Source organism: Apodemus sylvaticus, chromosome 13, assembly GCF_947179515.1.
Source record: "Apodemus sylvaticus chromosome 13, mApoSyl1.1, whole genome shotgun sequence".
Classification (NCBI taxonomy): domain Eukaryota; kingdom Metazoa; phylum Chordata; class Mammalia; order Rodentia; family Muridae; genus Apodemus; species Apodemus sylvaticus.
The window spans coordinates 90,440,225-90,464,632 of record NC_067484.1 but is presented as its reverse complement, the minus strand read 5'-3'; the positions used below and the strand labels follow the sequence as shown (position 1 = coordinate 90,464,632).

At 46.0% G+C, this 24,408-nt stretch overlaps 1 protein-coding gene across 3 annotated transcripts in view; it reads right to left on the bottom strand.

The window, feature by feature from the left end:
• Kctd1 (potassium channel tetramerization domain containing 1) overlaps nt 1-24,408 on the bottom strand; it is a 208,215-nt gene that overhangs the window by 26,286 nt on the left and 157,521 nt on the right. For all 3 annotated transcript variants that reach the window (XM_052155616.1, XM_052155617.1, XM_052155615.1), the window contains exon 2: nt 18,300-18,478. In XM_052155616.1, coding sequence (XP_052011576.1) covers nt 18,300-18,478 — 179 coding nt within the window. The remainder of the gene's footprint in view (nt 1-18,299; nt 18,479-24,408) is intronic.

Below are 24,408 nucleotides of genomic sequence, written 5' to 3'. Positions count from 1 at the left end.
GGTCAAGTACAGGACTAGGAAGGAGGCAGGTGAGGGCACAGGAGATAGAAATAGAAAGGCTTGAAGCTGGAAAAAGTTCCCCCGGTGACTTCTTTAGGCTGACTGAAATGAGGTGGAAGCAGAGGAAGAGCCTGGTGTGTGCGCCAGGTGATGGGGGGGGGGCAATGAGTGTGGGAGGGGGATATAGATCTGTTTTGAGGGGGATGGTACCGATGACAGATTGCTCTCCAGGGAACATCAAGGGAAAGATCAAACAAAAATAGACAGAAGTGAGACACCATACTTGAAGCCGTATCTCCTCGCGGCCAGAGCTCATCCAAACTTGGTGTCACGTGCCACTTTTCACCATGTCATGTGGATGGTGAGGTGGGTGGTTCTCAGTCCTGGCTGACAACAAAAATCTCTGGGAGCCTTTAAAAAATGATCCCAGGCTGCCCCCCCCCCCCAAGTTATTCTGATTCAGTTAGGAATAAGGACTAAATAGCTGGAGTTTAAAAAAAAAAACAAAAAACTTTCCAAGTTTCTGTGTTCACTTGTTTGTGAGACAGGATATCACCATGGAGTCCAGGCTGGCCTTGAACTCCCAGAGATCTATCTGCCTGTCTCTGCCTCCCCTCCCAAGTGCTGGGGTTAAAGATGTGTGCCACCACAACCACAGTGGGAAACCTGGATCTTTTTCTGATCTTCTTTCTCCTCCGTCTGGGCTACACCACAGTTGGCCTCACTGAGCTGAGACTTGGTGTCAAAGGAGGAGCAGAGATTGAGAGTGTGTTCAAGTCCCACACTCCTGGAATGCTTTCAGTTAGTCATTTTGTCATCTCAAACCATCAGAGCACTCCATCAAAAATCCGACCACACTTTCAGAAATGAAGGAAGTGACCCAGTTCAACTTCTTGTTTTATATATATAGCAATAATCATAAATATATCCTCCAAGAGATACATTTGGCTAGGCACAGAGTCTCTCTAAATTTCATCTTGCTGCTGTGTAGTGGCCAGCAGAGACAGGCACATTCAAACTGCTGGAGGGCTACTGCTCTGAGGCTGGTTACCAGGGGTGGGTTCTACCGCTCAATGACGTAGATGTCTTGCCAGCCTTATCTTGCTTGGTCCATCTTACAATGATCCCCATAGGTAGCCTTAGCTTCACATCCCACAGGTGAGGAGACAGCCCAGATGCTAAGTCATTTGGCCAAAGGGGTTATATTTAAATGGTAGAGCTTGGGTCACAACCTTGGTCTGACTTAAAAGTTTTTCCTTGATCACCACATAGACTGCCTCTTCATGCATGCTTTAGAAAAAACCAAAGAGCTTCTTTTATGAAATGCACAACTGTTATAGTTTGATAAAATTGATAGCCCAAGATAGTATGTTGTCCTGTAATTATCTATTATGTAGGGAAAATAATTTACTTAATATTTGGGATATAAAAAGCCAAGATCTGGGGCTTCTAGTCAAGACCAGTGAAGGAAATGGCGTGTTATAAAGCTGCCACATTACAAGTCAAACCAAACTAAAATGAAACACCCCCAAAACTTCTGGGGTTACTGTCAACAGTAAAACTGTGAAGGATCACAGGGAGGGACAGGGTGCTGAGCCTTCACAGGGGAGTGAGAACTGCTCCTGGGGAGGGGCAGGACCCAGCCGACACCGCCCACTTTGTCACTGCTATCCCTGGACACACCGACCAGGTCCTACACTGAATGGGGAACACTCCTATGGGGTTTGTGGCTTTACAGCTGTGGAGACTCATGTCGGGGAGGTTCCCATCCTTTCTAAGACCACCTTCAGTCTCTAGTTCTCTATTCCCTGTCCTTCCCACAATGCCCGGTAGATACCTGGTCACACCCTGTTTCCACACGTGGGACAGGACGCCATGCTCTGTTTACCTAGGGACAAATGGGATAACCCTTCCAGCTCGCTAACCCCAACTGCCACTATAGCTACAGGGAGTGGTTATATGCAGTTTCTGTGGGATGGTCTTGAACAGACAGAGAGTTCGAGAAGGACCCTTGGGGACTGAAATTCTAAGACCAGGAAGGGGGAGAAGCAGGCTATCTGGGCATCTATACCCATGCAGGAACTTTTTGCCAAGAAATGCCCGACCTCTCAGTTCTACAGAAAACATGGTTTGGACTTGGAGAAAGATTCCATTTAGTTTCTGGTCCAGATTTATTTTGCTGGCTACCAGATTTGGAGGCAACTCCCAAATGATCTCTTTAGCACTTAAGGATATTTTTAAGTTGTAAGTGGTATCTATTAATTGAAAATTATGAAAGTGCAGAGGGTGGAAATGTTAGCTGAACATAAAAGCTGTCATGAGGCTACCATCTAATGGAGCATTAAAAAAGAAATCCCATTTTTGGATATGAAAACTCTATCCCACGTCCCTAACACACCACCACAGGGACACGTGTTGAAGGCCTGGCTGACAGCTGGTTATGTACTACTGAGAAGTAACTGTAGGGATAGGGTGCTAACTTCATCAACACATTAATTACTTTACAGCCAAATGGGCTATCTGGAAGTGGGACCCAGTTGGAGGAAACAATAGGTCCTGGGGAGTGGCTTTGAAGTGGTAAATTTGTGCCCTGATCCTTCTTCTTTCTCTGACCCCGAGTACCATGAGGCAAGCAGTTTTGTTCCATCACATGCTCTTCACTATGATTCTGTGCCTCTCCTCAACCTAAAAACAACAGTGTCAGCTACTGTACACCAAAATAGGCCTGTCACCCACTGAGGTGATCCTGCTAGGCAGGGTCACTGAGGTGATTCTGATACAGGCAGGAGACGCTAGCAGCGGAGGCCTTGCCGCTTTTTATACTTTTTAGGTCTTCTGTCTTGGCTTTCCAAACAAATTTCCTTCCTAAGATTTGAAATAGATGGCAAGCAGGCTAGAGGGGTGGATAAGGTGTGTGCACTTATGTGTCCATGCACAGTTGTGTGTGTGTGTTATAAGTGTACGGGGGACTGTCACCATAGGGGTTGGCATCACCATAGGGGTTGGCTAACATCAGGGAGATAAGCACAGATGAGCAGAGGAGATAATGACATGTGACCAAAGGATTCTTCCTCCTTCTTTGCTGAGATTATAGGGAAGGAAAGAGCACAAGAAGAGACCTACTGCAGTCTGTGGATATGTTGGAAACATAGTGGTAAATGATCAGGGACTCCATGGCACCCTTTCTACTGTGATAGGCTTTATTCTTGAAACTGTGACCAATATAAGCCCGTATTGAAGGAAGGAAAGAAGGAAGGAAGGAAGGAAGGAAGGAAGGAAAGAAGGAAGGAAGGAAGAAAGGAAGGAAGGAAAAAAGGAAGGAAGGAAGGAAAGAAGGAAGGAAGGAGAGAAGGAAAGAAGGAAGGAAGGAAGGAAAAAGGAAGGAAAGAAGGAAGGAAGGAAAGGAGGAAGGAAGGAAAAAGGAAGGAAAGAAGGAAGGAAGGAAGGAAAAAAACCCTGAGTAATCATAAACAGCATTTAATTTCAAGCAAATAAAATGTTGTTTATGATCATCCAGGGTTTTGGAATAATTCTTTACTGTCTCCAGTCTTGGGAAATTTCATGTTTTATGACTACAGATAAAAATTGATTTAGATCTTGTTATAGAAATGGATAGAAGTAATTTAAGGGGGAAAAAGAGAAAATAATTTAAGCCAAAACCAAAGCAAGCTGTGTCTACTCGTGGGAAGCTGGGCTTCCAGTACCTGTCCCCTGGGGCAGCACCATTTTCTTCCGAGATATACGGAGGCAGCCGGGGAGAAGGAAAGGCACAGTTAGGCTGCACAGCACAGCACGGTGTGTGGCTGCCTGCACTGTGGCTCAGCACTTCGGAGAATCTGTCCTGAAACTCGTGACTCAGGGAGACCAAGGCCACAGACACGACCTAATCTACAAGGAGTTTTAAATGCTTTTAGTGTTGTGCTCACATGTACCTGTGTGGCTAAGTGTCCTCGTTTGCAAACGGGGATGCCAGCACACGGCCTGTGCTGGGTTGTCCTCAGTTGCTCTTCACCTGACCTTCTGAGACAAGCTCTCTAGGGACCTTGGGTTCACCAACTTGCTGGCTGCTGGGCAGGCTCTAGCACCTGGCGGTCTTTACTTTCCGGAGCTCGTGTACACAGGTGTCCCCCCCCCCCCCCCCATACACACACAGCTTTGTACATGAGCACCAAGGTCTGGGTTCAGGTCCTCGTGCTTACACTTCATGCACTTCACCCACTGCGCCCTCTTCCCAGCACTTCAGGAAGCTTTGATTTGTTGTTTTTTTTTTTAACTGGAGAACCGGGATCCTATCAGGCAGTGAATTCTTATGGGAGCACATGGACAGGCAATGAAACATTCACTGTTCTCTGTGGGGCACGTGGTACCAACTCTGCACAACTCCATGAGCTCCCGACTTTGCAGGTGAGGACACCACAGCAAGCTGACAAATGGCGCCAGAGCTCCCTCAAGGCTCTAGGCCCGGCGTGAACCTTCTCCTTGACTGCCCAATGGTCATAGGCCCGGCGTGAACCTTCTCCTTTACTGCCCAACGGTCATAGGTCCGGCGTGAACCTTCTCCTTGACTGCCCAATGGTCATAGGTCCGGCGTGAACCTTCTCCTTTACTGCCCAACGGTCATTTGTCTCTCTATAAAGCACCGAGCCTTCCTGTCACAAGCTTGGCAGCTGCTGACAGACACTCACCCTTAGATTAGGTGCTGTGTCCCCAATCAGATCCCATTCTCCCCATCTACAGGATCAGGCTGAATTGGAAGACAAATTCTGAGATCACCTGCGCTTACTCCTAGTTCAAGCAAGTTTTCAATGGTTTCTAGAACAAGTGGCTATTTTTCTCAGATGAGCCTTGGACGGAACCATCATGCCTTTTCCTGGAGCCCAGCTGGGATTTTCAGGGAACACAGTCTGTTGAGGTTTTTGTCTTGCTCTCTATCTGAGCAGGCATGAACACGTGCGCACGAGCCCGCCTCCGCAGCCGCCCTTCCTCCGCCCAGCAGTCTGTTCTATATTTAGAGGTATTTCTGACACACTCCTTAGGCTTTCTTCTTGATTTAAGAACTCTAGAATATGTTTTCCATTTTACAGTAATAATCCCCATTCAGAGGGGAAAACGCTCTAATAGCTAACATTTATAGAGAGTGTGCTCAACACCCTGCTGAAAATTCTACAGATTATCTGCTTCAATTCTCACTGTGGTAATACTAAGTATTTTTTAAAAGCGCCTAATACAAGGAACATTCGATTGTAGCAGTGAAGAAGCTGGAGTCTCAGCGCCATCGAGCAGCCTGGGGAGGATATGGAGCTAGTGCACTCTGCTTTCCCTGAGACTGAGATCCTGTCTGTCTTTGAACTGGCCCAAGCCCCTCCAGTGCCAAAATCATTCAAGCACACTAAAATATCAAGTGGGAGAATGCAGATCAGTGGTTGAGTCCTTGCCCCACATCTGCAAGGACCAGGGTTCTTCCGTTCCCAGCACCACAGACAAACAAAAGACAAAAGTAGCAATCACTTACAAGGTGTGGAAATCTGTCCTGCATTTGTCTCTGTCTCAGAAGCCCAGCTCCTTCCCTGCCCTCCTGCCATCTTGTAGGTGTGTTTTTTCTGTCCTCCCTCCCTCCCTCCCTCCCTCCCTCCTTTCCTCCCTCCCTCCCTCTCTCCCTCCCTTCCTCCCTCCCTCCCTCCCTCCCTCCCTCCCTCCCTCCCTCCCTCCCTCTCTCCTTCCTTCCTTCCATCCTTCCTTTGCATCTTCCTTTCTTGAGTCTTCCATTTCTCCCTCCTCCTGTTTTTCTCCTCTCTTCTCTTTCTTATGGTGTCAGATCAAACACAGCATGTACTGCACACTAGCCAAGCACTCCACCATGACACTACCCGCCCCAGGCCCTCCCATTCCTTATGACTGTGCACACTCTTGCGTGTGTTTTGGGTAAATTTAATCGTGCTTGATTTCTACTTCACTCCTGGGCAAACCTGACTGTCAGATTACAGAATGTGGTGCACCGTTCCTGAGTCTTCCCTGTGTCTAGCAAATCCCTGGGTCTGTCCTAGGATTGACAATTGCAGGCAGCCCCTGGCCCCCTCTGCCTCACACTTGTGACCATCAGCGAGGCTAGGCTGGCGAGTGCAGTATGCCCACGCTTCCTTTGTTGCTTCGCCATTCCAGACGGCTGGAAACCACTGACAATATGCTCCAGTCATTGCTTCACACAAATGCGCATCGTATTGATCATACAAGAGGACGGTGGCCAAGACAGCATTTCTATTTCCAACTTAACAGTTTTCCCAACTTGTGATCATGCCAGCAAAACAGTGGCTTATAATGAAATATTTAAATCTTTTTGCTTAGTATGTTTAAATGAAAATCCTAGAAGCTTGACAGAGTTTAATGAAAAGAACAAGAAACTGCCAAGAAACCTGCTTAATGAGTCTTTAACATCCTCAGAAAGACGGACAGAATAAAAAAGATGGACAGAACAGCCAAATCGCCTCAACTTGTGTGTACTGTTTTCTAGCTCTCTCATGTTTAGAGACACAAATGCACATGCCTAGCACATGCATAAATACCACACACATACACAAATGCATGTACGGCATATATGAATACCATACACATACATAAATGCATGCACACTCAACATGCATACATGCCACACATATATACACAAATGCACACACCATACCATACTACATATACATAAATGCATGCATATGGACATGGATACTTGTCACAAATATATACAAATGTGCACACACAATGCATATATGACATGTACATACACATGCACATGTATACATTCATACATACCACACACATATACAAATGAATGCATAAATGCACGCATACAGACTAATGCACACACAGGAGCACACACATGCACACACATTCCCTGTCTTAGTTAAGCTGATTATTTCTGGGATGAAACTCCATGACTAAAGCAGCTTGGAAAGGAAAGGATTTATTTTGCTTATACTTCCATATCACTGTTCATCATCAGAGGAAGTTAGGACAGGAACTCACACAGGGCAGAAACCTGGAGGCAGGAGCTGATGCAGAGGCCATGGAGGGGTGCTGCTTACTGGCTTGCTTCCCATGACTTCGGATTGCTTTCTTCTAGTACCCAGGACCACCAGCCCCAGGGATGCTCTATCCATAGTGGGCTGGGTAGGGGTGGGCTGGGCCCTCCCCCATCATTCATGAACTAAGAAAATGCCTTACAACTGGATTTTATGGAGGCATTTTGTCAACTGAGGTTCCCTCTTCAAATAACTCCAGCTTGTGTCAAGTTGACATAAAACTATCCAGCACTCACACAAACGCATGTACACACAAAACTTCAGGACTACCATTATTCAAAAGTTAAACAGCAAAAGCTTCATTCAAATATCAAAAGCTGGTTGAATGGCCAGAAATGAATTAATTCTGTGACTGTATGACTTCAGAGTGATGAAGTTTTAAAACTCATCCAGAAACCAGTCAGTTTCCCAGTGACACCACTTTGGGACTATGAGTCCTGCCTCCTTAGAGAGAGAAGAGCTGAAAATTCAAATTCATGCCACAGAGTCAGAAGCACACGGGCACATTTAAGGGTGCACTGAACATCTTTTTCACCCAACTGCCTGCTCAGGATGTCCAATTGCTTTTTCTGGTCTCTGCAAGATATGCCTGTTTGGTGATATAATCTGAAGCTTTATATTTCTAGAGTATGTTGTACATACACTTAGTAGTCACCAACTCAAAGTGTCATGTGATAATAAAATGTGGCCTGTAGAGACAGGCATGGTGGCTTATTTCTATAATCTCATGATTTAAAGACAATTCTTACTGTTGTGTGCTTGGGAGACACCCATGAAGGAAGACTGCTAACAGCTCTCAGCCCTTGGAAGCAGCAGGACCAACAGCGCTCACTTGGGAGGTGTCTGTCCTGGGCTATCACCCCCTGTCTGCTGGGCCTACACTTAGTTTACATAATTCAAGTATTCTCCCAGAGGTACCACACCAGTCCTTCAGCACACTGGACAACAGATGCATCTCTGGAGATTTTTCCCTAAGCTGTCCAAAACCAAAAATCCAGAACTAGGCCCCAACCTACTGATGAGCTCAAGAAGTAAATGTTTCCAGCTAGGACCAAGAACGTGTCATTTCCCCTTCCTGCTCCAGGTACTCACACACAGAGGTGACAGCATCAGGCAGTTGATATGACGACTTCCCTTGACTTGTTTTTCTACCACCCTGTGCAGATGTCCCAAGTAAGAAGCAAGTGCCTTCAACAAGTTGGGAACCTCTGAGACAGGTGAGTTCCTCCCAGCCCACCCGGCACACTGTGTTCTTGGGAGGAAAGCCATTGTTGCTCTTCTGTTCAGCTTTCTAACCACTGCTGACACCTCGGTGGGGCAGGGAGAGGAATGTGCTTTACTCATACCTAGTTCCATGGGTTTGCTTGGTTGTTATGACTTTTAGGCCAATAATTTAATGCATCTAATAATTCTCTTTCTGAATTCTCCCCCATACCAGCTCATTCCTTACATGGTAAATTATCAAAAATGTTGAGGTTTTGTGAGGCCTCTTCCCTAAAATACTTAAGATTACCGATTAATAGACCAGTCTCACAGTATTCCTTAAAGACAGAACTAGAGAAATGAAAGGGGGTTATATAGGCATACAACTCAGTTAGTCGAGGGCATAGGTTCTATCCATAGTCCCATATCACACCTGTAATCTCAACATTCAGGTAGAGACTAGAAGACCGGGGGCGGGGAGGGGGTGGTCCCTGAGTTACACAGCTGGCTCTACCTGAGGCCCTGAGGAGGGAGGGATAGGAGAGGATCTTTCTTTTTTCCATTTCTGTGGATTGAGCTGTTTTGAGGCCAGGAGAGTTTCAGTTTTTGGATGAGCGCAGAAGTCCTCAGGGCCTGCTAGGTTGTTTTTCAAAGATCAATTTTAGTACGGGGGAGAGAGGCACACTGATCTTAATGAAGCGGGGGCCGGGGCAGATCCTAGAGCTCACTAAGTTTAAATAAAAAGCAAGCTAGAGTGAGCTTAGGTTCACCTTTCTATGATAAAACGCTCCCGACCTGCACACTTCACCGTGGTTTAGAAGTCATGGTCCACTGTGAGGCACTCAGCTGAGCCCTTCCACATAAAGAATCAAAAGAGACCATAAAGCACACAAGCCATCTGGCACTGGCACTGGCGACATTCAGACGCCTGAAGTCACTGTTCAGGGCCAGCGTCACTTCCGGGGACACAGTGCTGAGTTTTGTGTTGATGTGTATGTTCATGTGTTCATGAATGTGAGTGTGTGTGCACACGGAGGTCAGAAGGCAACCTTAGGTGTCTGAGACGGCGTCTCTCCTTTGTTATCTGCTGCTCTGTCTGCCAGGCTAGCTGGACCGACAGCCTCCTGGCTTCTCCTCTCCCTGCCGCCCATCTCAGGCATAAGCACGGGATTCAGTGCTTTTTTCATGTGAGTTCTGGGGACCCAGATTCAGGGCCTCATGCTGGTATACAAAAGCATTCTACCCACAGAGCCTTGTCCCCAGTCCCTCCCCAGATCGGCTGTGGCCTCCCGATGATATTAAACAGCTCAGTGACGGGGTTGGGAGGCCATTGCTTTTTCTGCTTTCAGTCTGAGGAGCTTAGGATGACATTAGAACACACACGAATAAGGCCGTGCAGTGAATGATTCTTACATTCAACGCTTCCCATATGACAAAAGGGTAGTTGGGTCTTTGAAAATTTGTGTAAATATTTATTTTTAATTACAATTATATGTGTTTGTGATGATGTGTGTGAAAGAGTGGAGTATGTACTCCACAGCATGCACATGAGATCAGAGGACAACTTAAAACTGTATTTCTTTATTCTTGAGAATTTCATATATAGATAAAATAAATCTTCCATTGCTCTCTTCCAGTTCTGCCCCATTCCTCCAACATGTTCCCTCCTAAACTTTACCAGATATATGCAATATATATGTAAAATATATATAGAATATGAATATGTATATGTATATAGTATATATATACACATACATGTATACATATATACACATACAATACATATATATGTGCATATATACAAATATAGACACATACAAGACACATACATATATATCCATATATCCATATAAATGCACACATACATATATACACATATATGTATACACACATACATATATCATAGCTAACCCACCAAGTCCAGTTAGTGCTCCCATATGTGCATGGGTATTGGACCATCCACTGGAACATGGGAACATGATAATCCTATTAGTAGCTATATCCTCAGAAAAGAGTGGTTCTCCATCCCTCAGATTCTGTCAGCAGCCAGCAGCTAGAAGACAACTTGTAGGAGTCAGGTCTCTCCTTCTGTTGACAGTTCTGGGCACTCCACTCCGCCATCATGGCTGCATAGCTTTTCGTTACTGAGCCATCTCACTGGTCCTGAATGTTTTCATACTGGCTGTTTTTTCTTTTAACTATAAACTATCTGCATGTCCACATGTGTGACTGGCAGAAATAGGGTTTGTAAAACAAACAGACAGACAAGCAAACAGTGGTCCCTAAAAGGCAGTATCTGAAATCTGTGGGCTGAGCTGCATGCAGGGACCATTGAAAAACCAAAGCTACTCCAGTGGAGCTGTCCTTAACAATAGTGAGCCGGATCGCCTTCCCATAGACTGCCCTCGTGAGAGATCATCCAAACGAACTAAGTTTCAAATGGACGACACGTCAGGCATTTGTTATAATTTTTTTGTATGATGAGAAGAAACATGAAAAGATTGAAAACAGTAAAAATAATCTTGGCATTCTCGATACTATTCATCATGAAAAATGAGAGCTGAGAACTCTTTGTCCCACGCAGTATGAGTCATGGCATAACCAACAAGCAGAGCCTGGGTTGAGCAGACTGTGTGCAGGCACACCACAGCACGTACAGCAGCAGCGGTCGAGCAGACTGTGTGCAGGCACACCACAGCACGTACAGCAGCAGCGGTCGAGCAGACTGTGTGCAGGCACACCACAGCATGTACAGCAGCAGCGGTCGAGCAGACTGTGTGCAGGCACACCACAGCACGTACAGCAGCAGCGGTCGAGCAGACTGTGTGCAGGCACACCACAGCACGTACAGCAGCAGCGGTCGAGCAGACTGTGTGCAGGCACACCACAGCATGTACAGCAGCAGCGGTCGAGCAGACTGTGTGCAGGCACACCACAGCACGTACAGCAGCAGCGGTGGACACTAAGACACCTCTCTGTCCCCAGAGCTAGGGTGAGGAGATGCTGAGCGGGCGAGTCACTAGGCTCGGAGAGCCCAGTTTTCACTGCAGAGCCCACATCCAAGCCAGGCACTGCGGCACAGACCTCCAATTCCAGAGTTGGGACTGGAAGCGACATGAGGATCTAAGGGGCTGGCTGGCCAGCCAGCTGAGCCAAATTAGCAAGCTCCAGGCTCAGCAAGAGCCCTGCCACAAAGGGTCTGAGGCTAGATAGGTCATGAGTCCTATGGGAAACCTACGACCATTATTGTGGTAAATGACAGAGTAACAAGCTGACTCCTCATGACACTGTCATCACATAGGTGACACTCAAACTTATCAGAGAAGTTTCCTCTTGCAGTAAGTGGTAGTTAACACAGGAACCCATAACTGTACAGAGCAGAAGTAACATTAGCATGCTTAGCCCGAATTGGGATGTCTACATCACAGCTGCCCAAAGGCTCAGGGATCTATGTGGAAGAGAGGGCAGGAAGCTTGTCAGAGCCACGGGTTGTGAATGACTCCAAGGAAACCTTTACAGACACGACGTAGAGGCTGTGTCAGCAGAAGACCTGCACAAGCTCAGTCTAGACAAAATGCCAGCCAGGGAAGTCCTGCCTCTAGCCAAGGGATATGTGATTGTGCTAGATAGGGAAAGTCAGTTCAGTGATTTGATGTATCTTCCACGCTCCAGGGTGAGCCCCACACCCACAAGTAATCAGCCAGCAGAATGTGAACTTCATGGATTTTTGTTTGTTTTAAAGAGAGACTGAAAGAACATGACATTGGACAGGTAGGGAGTTGGGGGACAATCTGGCCTGGGAGGATTTGAAGGAGGAGAATGAATATGATCAAATGCATTATATAAATACTCAAAGATAAATAAAAACACTTAAAATAATATAGAAAGCCATAAAAAGATATCCAGTATTAGCCTCTGGCACACACACACACACACACACACACACACACACACACATACACACACACACTCAAAAAAAGTTGAAGATTTTCCCCTCCTCCTCAAGAACTACACAGTAAATGAGTAATAGAGCCTGCCCAGAAATCTGTATCTCCTGAGATGGAGAAGAAGGAGGAGAAAATGGAGAAAAAGGAGAAGATGAATGAGAAGACATCAGTTAAAGGAAGTTAGGGGTCACCGGGATGCTATTGTGGTTCCTTACTTTCCCCTGAAGAAAGTAAGTTTGAAAAAACAATCCTTTTGGTTTGTGCCTTGAAGGAAACAGACTGTAAGTCCTCCCTTCCCAGCGCTGGGCCTCAAGGACACAAGGCTGGGACACGAGCAAGAAGAGCTTTGTAGGGATGAATTTCAAACAGGAAGATGTCCATAGGAAGTTGAGTTCCTGACAAATTAGGACATAACTAAAGTACTCGATATGACCTGCAGCTCAGCCTTGAATTGTTTCTTGCTGTTATTCCCAAGTGAGTCTAACACTGGGGTGCCAGCAGGTGCACACCTGCCAGGGGTCTCTGCCTTCTTCGCAGATCTAACTGGAAGAATGCGGCCTAGGCTAAGGCATTCTTTGCTTCTGCACATATTTATTTCAGCAACTTTCAATTCGCTACTTCAGTGAAAACCAAATCTAACTTTATGTGAAAAAATGGAAGAACATGACAGTCACAAGCAGCGCTGTGGGGATGGTGAGGGGAGCTGCCTCACACCCAGGGCCTGTAGCTCAGGTGCTCCATGGCGTCCTGGCCACTGGGACAATGAGGCAATGTGGTGAGTCCCCATGCAGCAATGCAGAGATGTGCCACAGGACATGGGAAACAAACAGACCACGTAGGACTCAGCATGCTAGCAAATTCTGCTTCCAAGTATGAACTAAAATACAAACTGGACTTTTGACTGAAAAAAACTAATGCTTTTTTTTTTCAGACAAATAGATGTTTCTTGGAGTGGGGGACAACCGTGCAGCCCACACAGGCAGGCCTCATCCCAGATCCTCCTGTCTCTCTTCCTGAGATCTCAGATCACAGACAGATGCCCCTGAGCCTTACTTACTTCATGCAGTAATTCTGAAGAAAAGTTTGATTAACCATTTGGCAGGTCAGATGCATCCCATAACAGCATTTATTTGGGGGGAGGGGTTGTCTTTGTTTTTATGATAACACAGTGGGACTCATGTCTGGAATGACAGCATCAAAACTGGAAGCACGAGGATGGGAAAAATGGTGCCACAGAATCCTCAGACTCAGAAGGATTCCAGAAAGTTCCCTAGACCACGATACAAGTACACAGAAATGCAAACATTGACTTGACTGTTTCCAGAACACAGTCTTCTAAGATCCTTTTATTTTAAGGTTTTAAAAAATGTATTTAGAATTAGGTGTATAGGTATTGGTCTATGTGTATGTTCATGTATGAGTTTGTGTGTCTATGGAATGAAGAAGAGGGTGTGGATCCTCTGGAGTTTACGAATTACTCAGTAGGGTTCTAGGAACCAAATCCAGATCCTCTGCAAGAGCAGGAGGTGCTCTTAACCACTGAGCTATCTGCCCAGTTCCGTATTTTAGGTGGTTTTGAGACAGGGTACAGTTGTACGTAATGTAGGGTGGCCTGGTACTCAGCAGCCTGGCCTCCCTCAGTGCAGACCCGCTGATTCTGTGATATCTACCTCACATGAGCATGATACATGCCAGAAGACAGAACTCTGCTGGGAAGGGCACGTGCAGCCTCCTCCCGGCCCAAAGCTCTGGAGGCACACACCCTTTGGGTAGCCATAGGCATCAACTCCAACACTGTAAGAGGAGTCTCTTGAGTTTTGCAGTCATCTACATATCCCTGTATGCTTAGTAACTCAGCAACTATTCTAGAGATATCCATTTAGCATAATCTACTTATGTAGGAGTTAACTCATGTACTGGGTTTAAAATATACAAAAGCTCTGTCAAGCCGTCAGCTCAGAAGGCTCAGGGAACTAAAACCTGAGAACTCCCTGCCAGACAGTGAACTATTTCCACTGAGACCCCCCCACCACACACACACACACACTTTATTACCACCCCACAGATCCTATTAATTATGTGGTTCAGCCCACTTCCGCACTTGAAAGGGTTCACATCTGAATAGGCATAAACAGAACACCACTAAAATTACTTTTGCTAGAAGGGACAGTGATGGATGCAAAAGGCCCTGCTTTGAACTCAGACAAGTCTCTCTTAAGTGATGGCTAGATGAATGTTCACCATACACGCATGCCCAGAACAGATCTTCAAGATGCCATGTCATTTGGCATGGGACTTAATAAAAACATCATTCCAATATTTCAATCTTTTGTCATCAGTGGTGTTAATAAAGTATCTTCAGTGTTTTTGAGCCAGTCGTAATCAGATCTGCCCTTCAAATCTGCACAGCCCAGAAAAAGGGCATCTACAAACACCTCCCCTCGGGTGCTCACACCGTATAAGTCAAGTGAGTAGACCAGTACGGAAGATTCTGATTCCATCCACTCACTTCCATGACCCACCCCCCTTTTTTAAATGGTACTGGGTTTGATAGGCATGTTGGGCAAGTGCTCTTCCTCTAAGACACATTTCAGAGCTCCCCACCCCCTTAAATTGTTGTTGTTGTTGTTTTGAGACACAGGTTTGATAAGTTGCCCAAGCTGGCCTTGAACTCACAATCCTGCCACCTCTGTTCCCTGAGTAGGGTAGCTCAGATCACAGGCCCGGACCACCAGGTCCATCTGAACATATTTGATGGTGGCATATTTTTCTTGACCTTTCTTTGTGGTTGTCCCTTTATTTGGGAAAATGGGCAGCAGACCCAGGTCCTAGTCTGATGACTTCTGACCGCCCATCTTTGTGTGTTCATAGCTGCCTACTCTCCCTGTTCGGATTTGCCTTTGCATTTCTGACCATGCCTCCCTCGGTAAGCCGGCTTAGCCTTGAATGTCCATTCTTCTATGCCCTCCCAAGTGCTAGGGACGCAGTGTGAGCTGTTGTCCTTGGTCTGGTTTTTGGTTTATTTGTTCGTGGTTTGTTTTGTTTTTGTTTTTCCTTTAAATGTAATTGGTGTAAAGTTATCGCAGATTGAAAGCAGGTGCTCTTGTGGATGACTCCAAGCTGTAATACGGTTGCAGACTCCCAGCATCCTCCTTTCCTTTCTTTGTGAGTACTTGGGCTCAGACTCAGTCAGAACCCTTACAAGTGTCGTACCAAACTATGCACCCCCTTACATCTTCCACCTCACATCTTTTAAGGTCATTTCTTACTTACAAATCAGAATTTCTTTAACTAGAGGTCTTTGCTGTAATCCTAGAAGTCCCCGTTCTCTCAGAGCCACTGAACCAGAAGGAGGAGCTGGGTAAGAAGCAGGAGCCCTGGCAGGGTACAGAATGGGCAGTCCTTCAGGGAGGCAAAGGTTGAAAGCACCCCAGAATCCAGAGAATGTGACCAGATTTGCTAATAATCCTATGTTCATGCCTAATTCAATTGGCCTTGTATGGGTTTATTGACAGAAGGCTGACTAGGTTGTAGATCTTCACAGAACTTGGAAGGGACACATGACACCTATGGGGAAAAATCACAGACATGTTTCCTTCTAAATGTCTTTGACTGCTGAAATTGAAGGGTCAGTCCCTTTCTGAAGTTTCTTTGAGATGAATATTTAATTACTTACAAAAGTGTCACAAGCACCAAGGAGGAGCAGAGCGACCCACACAGCTAATCGAACGCTAAGCCAGCGTTATCTGACCTGCAATGTTTGCTTCAAGTATAAAGCCAGGGAATCAGAAGTTTCTTTGATACTTGACATGAGCTTAACGCTCTCCCTGGTTGGGATGAGGAGTGTAAATCAGGGCATACACTAGAGTTCATGATACCAGAGACGAGGAGGGAGACCCCAGCATCAGGTCAGGCCGTCTCCTAGCTGTGGAAAGGAAGCTCTGAGAATTTGGAAGGCAGCTTACAAGGAGGCAATTGCTGAGTGGCTGATCACTATGCAATGAGAAAAGAACTATGAGAGTACTTCCTATAATCATGTGCAATGAACAGCCTTATAAAATGACGTCTTTGTACTTGTTTTATATGAGAGAAGGCAGGTATTCAGCCACTGGATTCTACCAACCCATCAAATGACTGCCCAGCAGATGGCAGAGCCTACATGTAAACTCAGATAATAACACAGAAGCAAATTACTTTTGCTTGGGCTGGAGGTGAGGCTTAGGGACGGGACATGCACCTACCATGTACGTACAAGGACCCAAGTTTGACCTCTGAAATATCAAAAGAAAAAAACCTATTGTTGCTTCCGTGATACTGTGGATGAATGGTGACTGGAAATGACAAAGAAATTGAGGAAAGCATTCGAGGAGTCTGAGCAGCATGGAAGAAAGCCAGATGCTTAAGGCGTGGCTAGAGTGTCCAAGTGTTCCACAGTCCAGTACCTTGGCGTCTGCCTCTATTAGAGTGTGCACATGGATGTTTGTGAGTCTTCAAGGGATGCACACACATAAGGAGGTCCAAAGTCAACCTTGGGTGTCATCTCGCAGGAGCTGGTTTTTGGAGACAGGGTCTCTCAATGGCCCAGAGCGTGCCTAATGAGTTGGTTAGGCGGTGGGTCCCAAGGGGTCACCTATCCCTGCCTCCCTAGTGCTAGAGTTCCAGCTCCATTCTGTTGCTGGGATAAAATACTCTGACAAAAAGCAAGAGGAGGAAACAGTTTAGTGAGCTCATATTTCTGGGCCACAACAAAACATTGAGGGAAGTCAAGACAGAACTCAAACATGAGCCGTAAATAGGAACCACAGAGGAATGCTGCTTGCCAGCCAGCGTGCTTGAAAGTTTATGCTTAGCTATCTTTCTTATACCACCCAGAATATCTGTCTAGGGATGGTAATGCCCACAGTGGGCTGGACTTTCTTATATATATTATAATCAAGACAGTTCCTCACCAGCATGCTGATTTGATCTAGGCAATCCTGCAACTGAAGTTCTCACTTTCCAGGTAACTATGCCAAGGTGAGACTAAGTACTAAGTGGACAGCTGGGATCACAGGAATACCAGCTGTTTGATGCGAACTCTGGGGACTGGACTCCCCATACTTTTGTGGCAACCACCTTACCAATTTAGCTATCCCCACAGTCCCCAAGACCTTTTGAGTAAAAACATAACACCCCTACTTGGAAAATTCCACATCATGAAAGTTTGTTTCATCCACAGAATTATTAAAAATATGATACAAAAAATAATCTTCAGGACATGTGTGTAAGATTACATATATGACACATAAAAGAATTTCATGTTGAAACAAGGCTTCCCTTTCCCCATATAACTCGTTAGATATACACAAATATTCTAAAATTTGAAAATTCACCAAATCAGAAATAGTTAAGTCCCCCAAGCTGCAGTAACTTGCCCCTTATATAAGAAGTTTAGAAAGCAAACCAAAGCAAAAGGCCACACAATCAGACTACAGACTCCCCCAATACCTAAGCCAGGGTTTGGACCTTTGTATATATTTTGTACTTGACCCTGGATTTAACTCCTCATCTGAAGGTCCAAGTAGCAATTTTCTGTAATTGATGTTAGCATTAACAGAAGGTTGGAACGAATACAAACAGGTACTATTTTAAAAGAACAAGAATTATAGAGTCTTATTCTTGAAAACTTTAGCCACTGTGACCATGTGACCCTGTGTCACCTTAGTGTTTTTGTGTCACACCTGCCCTAACAGCTGACCAACAGGATTACATAATTGTAATCCTTTGTGGATAACATATAAACCTACATTTTAGTCATTTCATTTTTATCAGGAAAATTAAATCTGGTAATCAAGAGAAACATTTTCCTACCCCAATTTTCAAATTATTGTATATAATACTAGGTAGTCAAGTGAGATCAGAAAGAACTAATACACCAATCTCCATAACATTTTTACAGCAGCTTTTGTAGGTCATGTCCTACGCTTGTCAGCAGCCGGTCCACTCTGGTCTTCTCATCATCGCACGCACGCACGCACGCAAGCATGCACGCACGCACGCACGCACGCACTTCTGAGAATGGCATCATGTTTGCAGTTACCTTGATTCGGGGTATTTGGTGAGGGTGGCCAGGCTGCTGGTATACATGTGACCGCCCACATCGATGTGGACGGGTGCATTGGATTTGGTGAGCTGTGCAGGAGTTGGAATGCCTTGGTTGTTCAGTGGCGATGCAGGGGATCTAGTGATCAGAGGTCTTGACATATTGGGCCGACTGTCCTACAGAGAGAGAAGCACATTTAGATATGGTTTCTGTTGTTACTGTAACTGGAAACAGATCATAGGAAACGAGTGACTGCCAATGGTGATCAATTGCAATAAAACCTGAAAAAAATGGGAGGTTCTCTCACTTTTGCCATAACAATTTATCAGCAAAACAAACCCTGCCAGAGAGAGAAAGAAAACTCCGTGTGCCCAGGATCCGGTTCTGATGATTCCCGGGGCTTATTATACAAATGAATTTCCATATTAAACAAATAACAAGTGGCTTGTGGAGAAATCCTATTCATTTCAAATGAAAAGATGATCAGTGCTTAAAACAATAACACCCAAATAAAACGCGTGATTTATTCTTGTCCTTTGAAAACTTCCTCATTGCTATGCACAAGGAACAACAGATCATTCGCCATGTGTGTTCTGTAAGACGGTTTCCTCCGGTTCTATTTTGTAAATCACTAAGGAGAATGCTGTACAGTCCTATCTGTCAGCTGTTCAGAGAGGCACCACGGGTTTATCAGTCAATAGGATTTTTACAAAATCAGAAAAATCAGAGCCCCAGTTCTCTTCCTTGGGGTCTGGGACTCTGGGATGCTTCAAACAACAGAAGCGTCAAGTGTTAAATATGTGCTTGTGGATCACACACAAGCCTCTTCACTGAGTTCCTGACTTCTGAAGGGATTGCTTACCCAGGTGACAATGAGGCAGATGTTGCCACCATGATGTATAGTCACAACAGCAGAAAGTGTGACGTAAGCAAACAGACCAAGATAAGGGCAGCGTGTGGCTGCACAGGTCGTGTTCAGGGAACTGCACTCCCAAGAGCAGACAGGAGGCCCGTCATCCTGGGATACAGCATAGATGCTTAAACTCTGTGGGTGACTCCTGACCACAGGCAGGTGACAGCAGGATTCTGGCACTCCACAAGGGTCAGCTATTCAGAATCATCGTTTGATGAACTAATTGGTGATCAATTGAGGACAAAACTAAATGTAAGGCTGACTGCACACACAGACCCTCAATCTGAAATGTAGCCAGAGACTGTTTGCAAACATACTCACAATGGATGCCAAAAATGGTGCCGGGCATATAAGAGGATTCTGGACAAAATGGCTGATGGAGATTACAGAAGGAAGCTGCTTAGATGTAAGCTTAAAGTGCAACGTGATACAATACATATTTGCAAAACATCCTAGGTTTCTTGACCCTGGGAACAGCTTGAGGAATACATGGAGCTCAGCTGGTAGGCCTTTCAGTGATGTGCTAAGCACAAGTCCAAGCAGACTTCAACTGGGCCTGCTTCCCCGGGCAGTCGCTATGAACAGGGGCATGACAGCACCTTTCACCAAGCATTTACCATCTGCGTGGTGCCCTTCTGCATAGTACATGAAACCGAGCCCAGAAACTGTCACTTGGAGAGGGTTCATTTTCAACTCCTAAATCAGGTGGCAAATTCACGGGTACTCACTGGAGTATTCTTTACTGCATTTTTCAATAATGCAAAATAGAAATTAAGAACACAAAATGGTGCTTGAAACACATAAGGAAAAGGAGCTGAGAGGGTTATTAGACAGAGGGAAAAAACTGAACAAAATTGCACATGGCAGACCATCTTAAGGTTAAAAAGTGCCAGAAATAGCAATTACGGTTCCAGGAGACAGAAAACATACTTTACCCTTTAAAAGTGATAAAGGCCTGTGGAGACGCAGTAAGTAAACAGCTAGCTGTGCAAGTATGAGGAATGCTGTTAGAATTCATACACAGCCAGGCCTAGTAGCACGAGTCTGTAATCCCGTGTTCCTACTGTCCACCGAAGAGAAGCAGGAGAAGCAGGAGACTGCCTGGCAGATTTCGAGGGAGCTAGCCTGGCGCATGAACCAACCCACAAAGGACTGGCTGCAATGAAACACCTTGACCAAAAGCAAGTTGGAGAGAAAAGGGTTTATTTGGCTTGCACACAGTCCATCGCTGGAGGAAAGGCAGGACAGGAACTCACACGGCCTGAACCTGGAGGCAGGAGCTGACACAGAGGCCATGGAGGGGTGCTGGTTATGGGCTTAGTCTCCATGGTTTTCTCAGCCTGCTTTCTTATAGAACTCAGAACCAGCAGCCCACAAAGGGCGGAGCACGCACCCCATCAATTATTGCTCTATAGCTTTGCCTGTAACCCAGTCTTATGGAGGCATTTTCTCAATTGAGATTTCCTTCTCTCTAATGACTTTAGCTTCTGTCAAGTTTACATAAAACTATCTAGCACGACTGACCCCCTGTAAGCTTGACACGCTCACACATCACTGTTAAGCCACAACCTTTCCTGTTTCTCTTCCACCCCAAGATTGCGTGTTAATATTCACATCACAATATAAAACATTTTCAAACTTAAAAAGTCCCATAAGCCATACAAACACTTAAAAAATGCACTCTCTTTAAAAAAAAAATCCAAGCTTTTTAATTGTGGGACCCTGTAAAATAAAAATAAATAAGAAAACAAGTTAAATATATATATATATATATATTTCAAGAGGGAAGAACCAGAGCACCGTCACAATCAAAGCAAAATCAAATTCCAGCTGTGTAAATAATTCAGCGTCCAATGCTGGGATTCACTCCCGGTCTTCTGAGCTCCTCTCGAAGGCTCGGGCCACCTCTCCGGCTTGTTCTGGGCCTGGCTGGCACGTGCACTCCATGCTGCTGCTGGCGATAGTGGTCATCCCATGGCATCTCTACAATGCTGGGGTCTCCTGCTGCAACCAGCCTGCCCTTTCACCAGCAGCTTCTCCTGGGCTCTCCTCAGGGACCTCAGCCCTGCTACACAGTGCCAGGCCTCAACTATTCTCCACAGAGAAGGCATGAGCCCTTCATGCCTTTAAATCCAGTACCACCTGGATGACTCTTTCACTACCAAGTTCAGATGCCTGCAGGAGATACAACCCTAACCACCTCTGAAACACAGCATCGGTGTGAGACCCTGAGGAAACACTTCCCAGAATACTTCACAGCAACGATGCCAGTCTCCTCTTAGCCACAGATGGTTCTTCAGTGCCAGTTGACCAGCACCCATTGTCCCAGAAAAGCAAAGGCTTTCCTGTAGTCGTTCTGGTCTTGTGATCATCACAACCAATTCCTCAGCTCCAACTGAACAGATAATCACAGATTCTTCACATAAATAGCCTGGCAGTCTTTGCTTCCTCTGAACCTTCACAAGCCAGCCTCCACCGTCTACAGTGATCTCAACATTCTTATCTTCCAAGCACCTACAAAACAGCTCTCTGAGCTCTCAACACTCAATGGCTCTTCTAGCCCAACGTTCCAAAGCCCTTCCATAGTCCTCCCAAAGCAACGCAGTCGCATCTGTCACAGCAGTACCCCTCTCTCCTGGTCTTAGTGTTACTATGGCTATGATGAAACACCATGACCAAAAGCAGTCTGAGGAGAACAGCATTCGTTTGCTTCATGTTCCCGCACTGTGGAAAGGAAATCACCACAGGAACCTGAAGCAGGAATTGGTGGCAGCCATGGAGAAGGAACACAGGGCTACCCGCCCAGGGGTGGCCCCACCCACAATGGGCTGGACCTTCCCAATTAATCACTAATTAAGAAAATGCCTTACAGGCTTGCCTGCAGCCCAATCTTGTGGAGGCGTCTTCTCAATTAAGGTTCTTTCTTCTATACCTATACCCTGTGTCTAGCTGACATAAACCTACCCTGCCTCAGTGAAGGCCGAAGGTAGAGGACTGAGCTCCCAGTTGCCTCTGACTTCCACATGCATGCTGTGACTTGCATATGCACACATGCACAGACTCACACACATGTGCAGGCATCATATCCCCCACATACACCTCACACCCACATGACTCACAAAGCAATAAGGAACCACTTTTAAGAGATACCTATTATGTGACTTCCTATGATTCCCTGACAACACACACACACACAGCCACACACTCTCACACACGCACACCTGTTACAATTCAGACCCTCACAGCACTGCAGAGTCTGTAATAGCTTTTCAATTGGACACATTCTATCTGCTGCCTGAGGGTGCTCGGGTGGAAATGAACAGATTTGCAGGGTTAATACTGTAGTTAGACTGTGACCTCATTCAGCACAGCCCTAACACTGCCAGGACTGCACAGAAGAAGGAAAAATTCAAAGCATAACTGATTGGTTAAGGATTCCAGACTTCTCCAGGTATCCACCATTTACATTGTAAATCACAAATGGGTGGCTACTCCTAAATTTAAAATGAAACCAGCATTTCTTCAGCTGGCCATGGGGTTGGGAGCAGGGCTTAGCCCTAAAGATTAGAACTGGTCTTCTGAGCCTTCCAGGGTTTTCTCCTAGACTCTTGCCCCACCCCAATGTATCTCATGTCCAGCACCTGCCCCTTAAATAAGATCTTTAAAATTTTCTTCTTCTATTCGTGTTCATGTACATGTAGGGTGAACATGTATGTGCAAATGCATACAGAAACCAGATGCCAGCCTGGGGTGCCACTGAGGACATCTTACACTTTGCTTTTTGAGAAGAACTCTCTCACGCATTTAGAACCTGCCCGCTAGGCTTGCTGAGCAGGCGCAGCCAGGCACAGGTGAGCCCCAGGGCTGCATGCGTCTCCGCCTCCCTGACACCGGGTACACAAACATGTGGCAGCACCACACTCAGCTCAAAGTTGGGTCCTCAGGCTTGCAAGGCGGGCACTTTACTCACTGAGTCACGGCCCCAGCTCCCAGTGAGATCCAAGGAAGAGATGGCCAGAGACAGTGGCTGCTTTCCTCCTCTTTATGTAGACACTGAATACTTAGACAGAACTGACGTTACCCACGGCACAACAGCTGTCTCCCCAGAAACCTAAAGATGAAGCCAGGGCATGGAGGCATGTTCTGATCACACAGGAAACTGTTTCCAGAAACACCTTTCTGGAGCTGCGCCTATAGTCCCTTCCATCCATCCATCCATCCATCCGTCCGTCCGTCCGTCCGTCCGTCTGTCCCTCCCTCCCTCCCTTCCTCCCTTCCTTCCTTCCTTCCATCTATCATTTCCTTCCTTCCTTCCTTTCTCTCTCCCTCTGTCCCTCCCTCCCTCCCTCCCTTCCGTCTTTCCTTCCTTCCTTCCTTCCTTCCTTCCTTCCTTCCTTCCTTTTTTCCTTCCTTCCATCTATCCTTCCCCTCCTTCCCTCCCTCTGTCCCTCCCTCCCTCCCTCCCTCCCTCCCTCCCTTCCTTCCTTCCTTCCTTCCTTCCTTCCTTCCTTCCTTCCTTCCTTCCTTCCTTCCTTCTTTCCTTCCTTCCATCTATCCTTCCCTTCCTTCCTTCCTTTCTCCCTCTCTCCTTTCCTCCCTCTGTTCCTCCCTCCCTTCCTTCCTTTCTTGATATTAATTGACATTTCCTACATGTTGGGGATGGTACCAGGTGCTAGACAACACAGTGAAGGATGAAGGTTAGAGTCCTGGACTGTGGGTCTCTGGGAGAAATCAGCAAATGACTGTGACTAGGGAACAAGAAGGCCAGATGACATGTAGCACCATGGAGAATCACTTAACCCTGGCATGGACTCTGGAGGGACAGTGCAAAGGTCCAGGAGCCAGCAGAAGCTGAGCCCCAGTGTATAAGAAATGGTCAGACAGGCAGTGGCTCACTGGCAGGAGAGCCTCTAAGAGCCTCATGGAGGTCCCAAAGAGGGAAAGGTACAGCTAAAAGTTGCAAGTTCAGTACACCGGCTGTCTCAAGCACTGATGTGTCTTCATCCTTCAAAAAATTTCAATAAAACATCCTTATACCTGGAAATGGGGCTGAGGAAGAGGCAGGGAGCTCATAGTTTGCTCTCTGGGCTTGATGGAACTGTCTGTAGCATGGGAATATTGCTCACCCCTGGAACATGATTGCCACAGTGGAACATCTGGGGTTGGTCCCCTACCATGGAAGAAATGGATAAT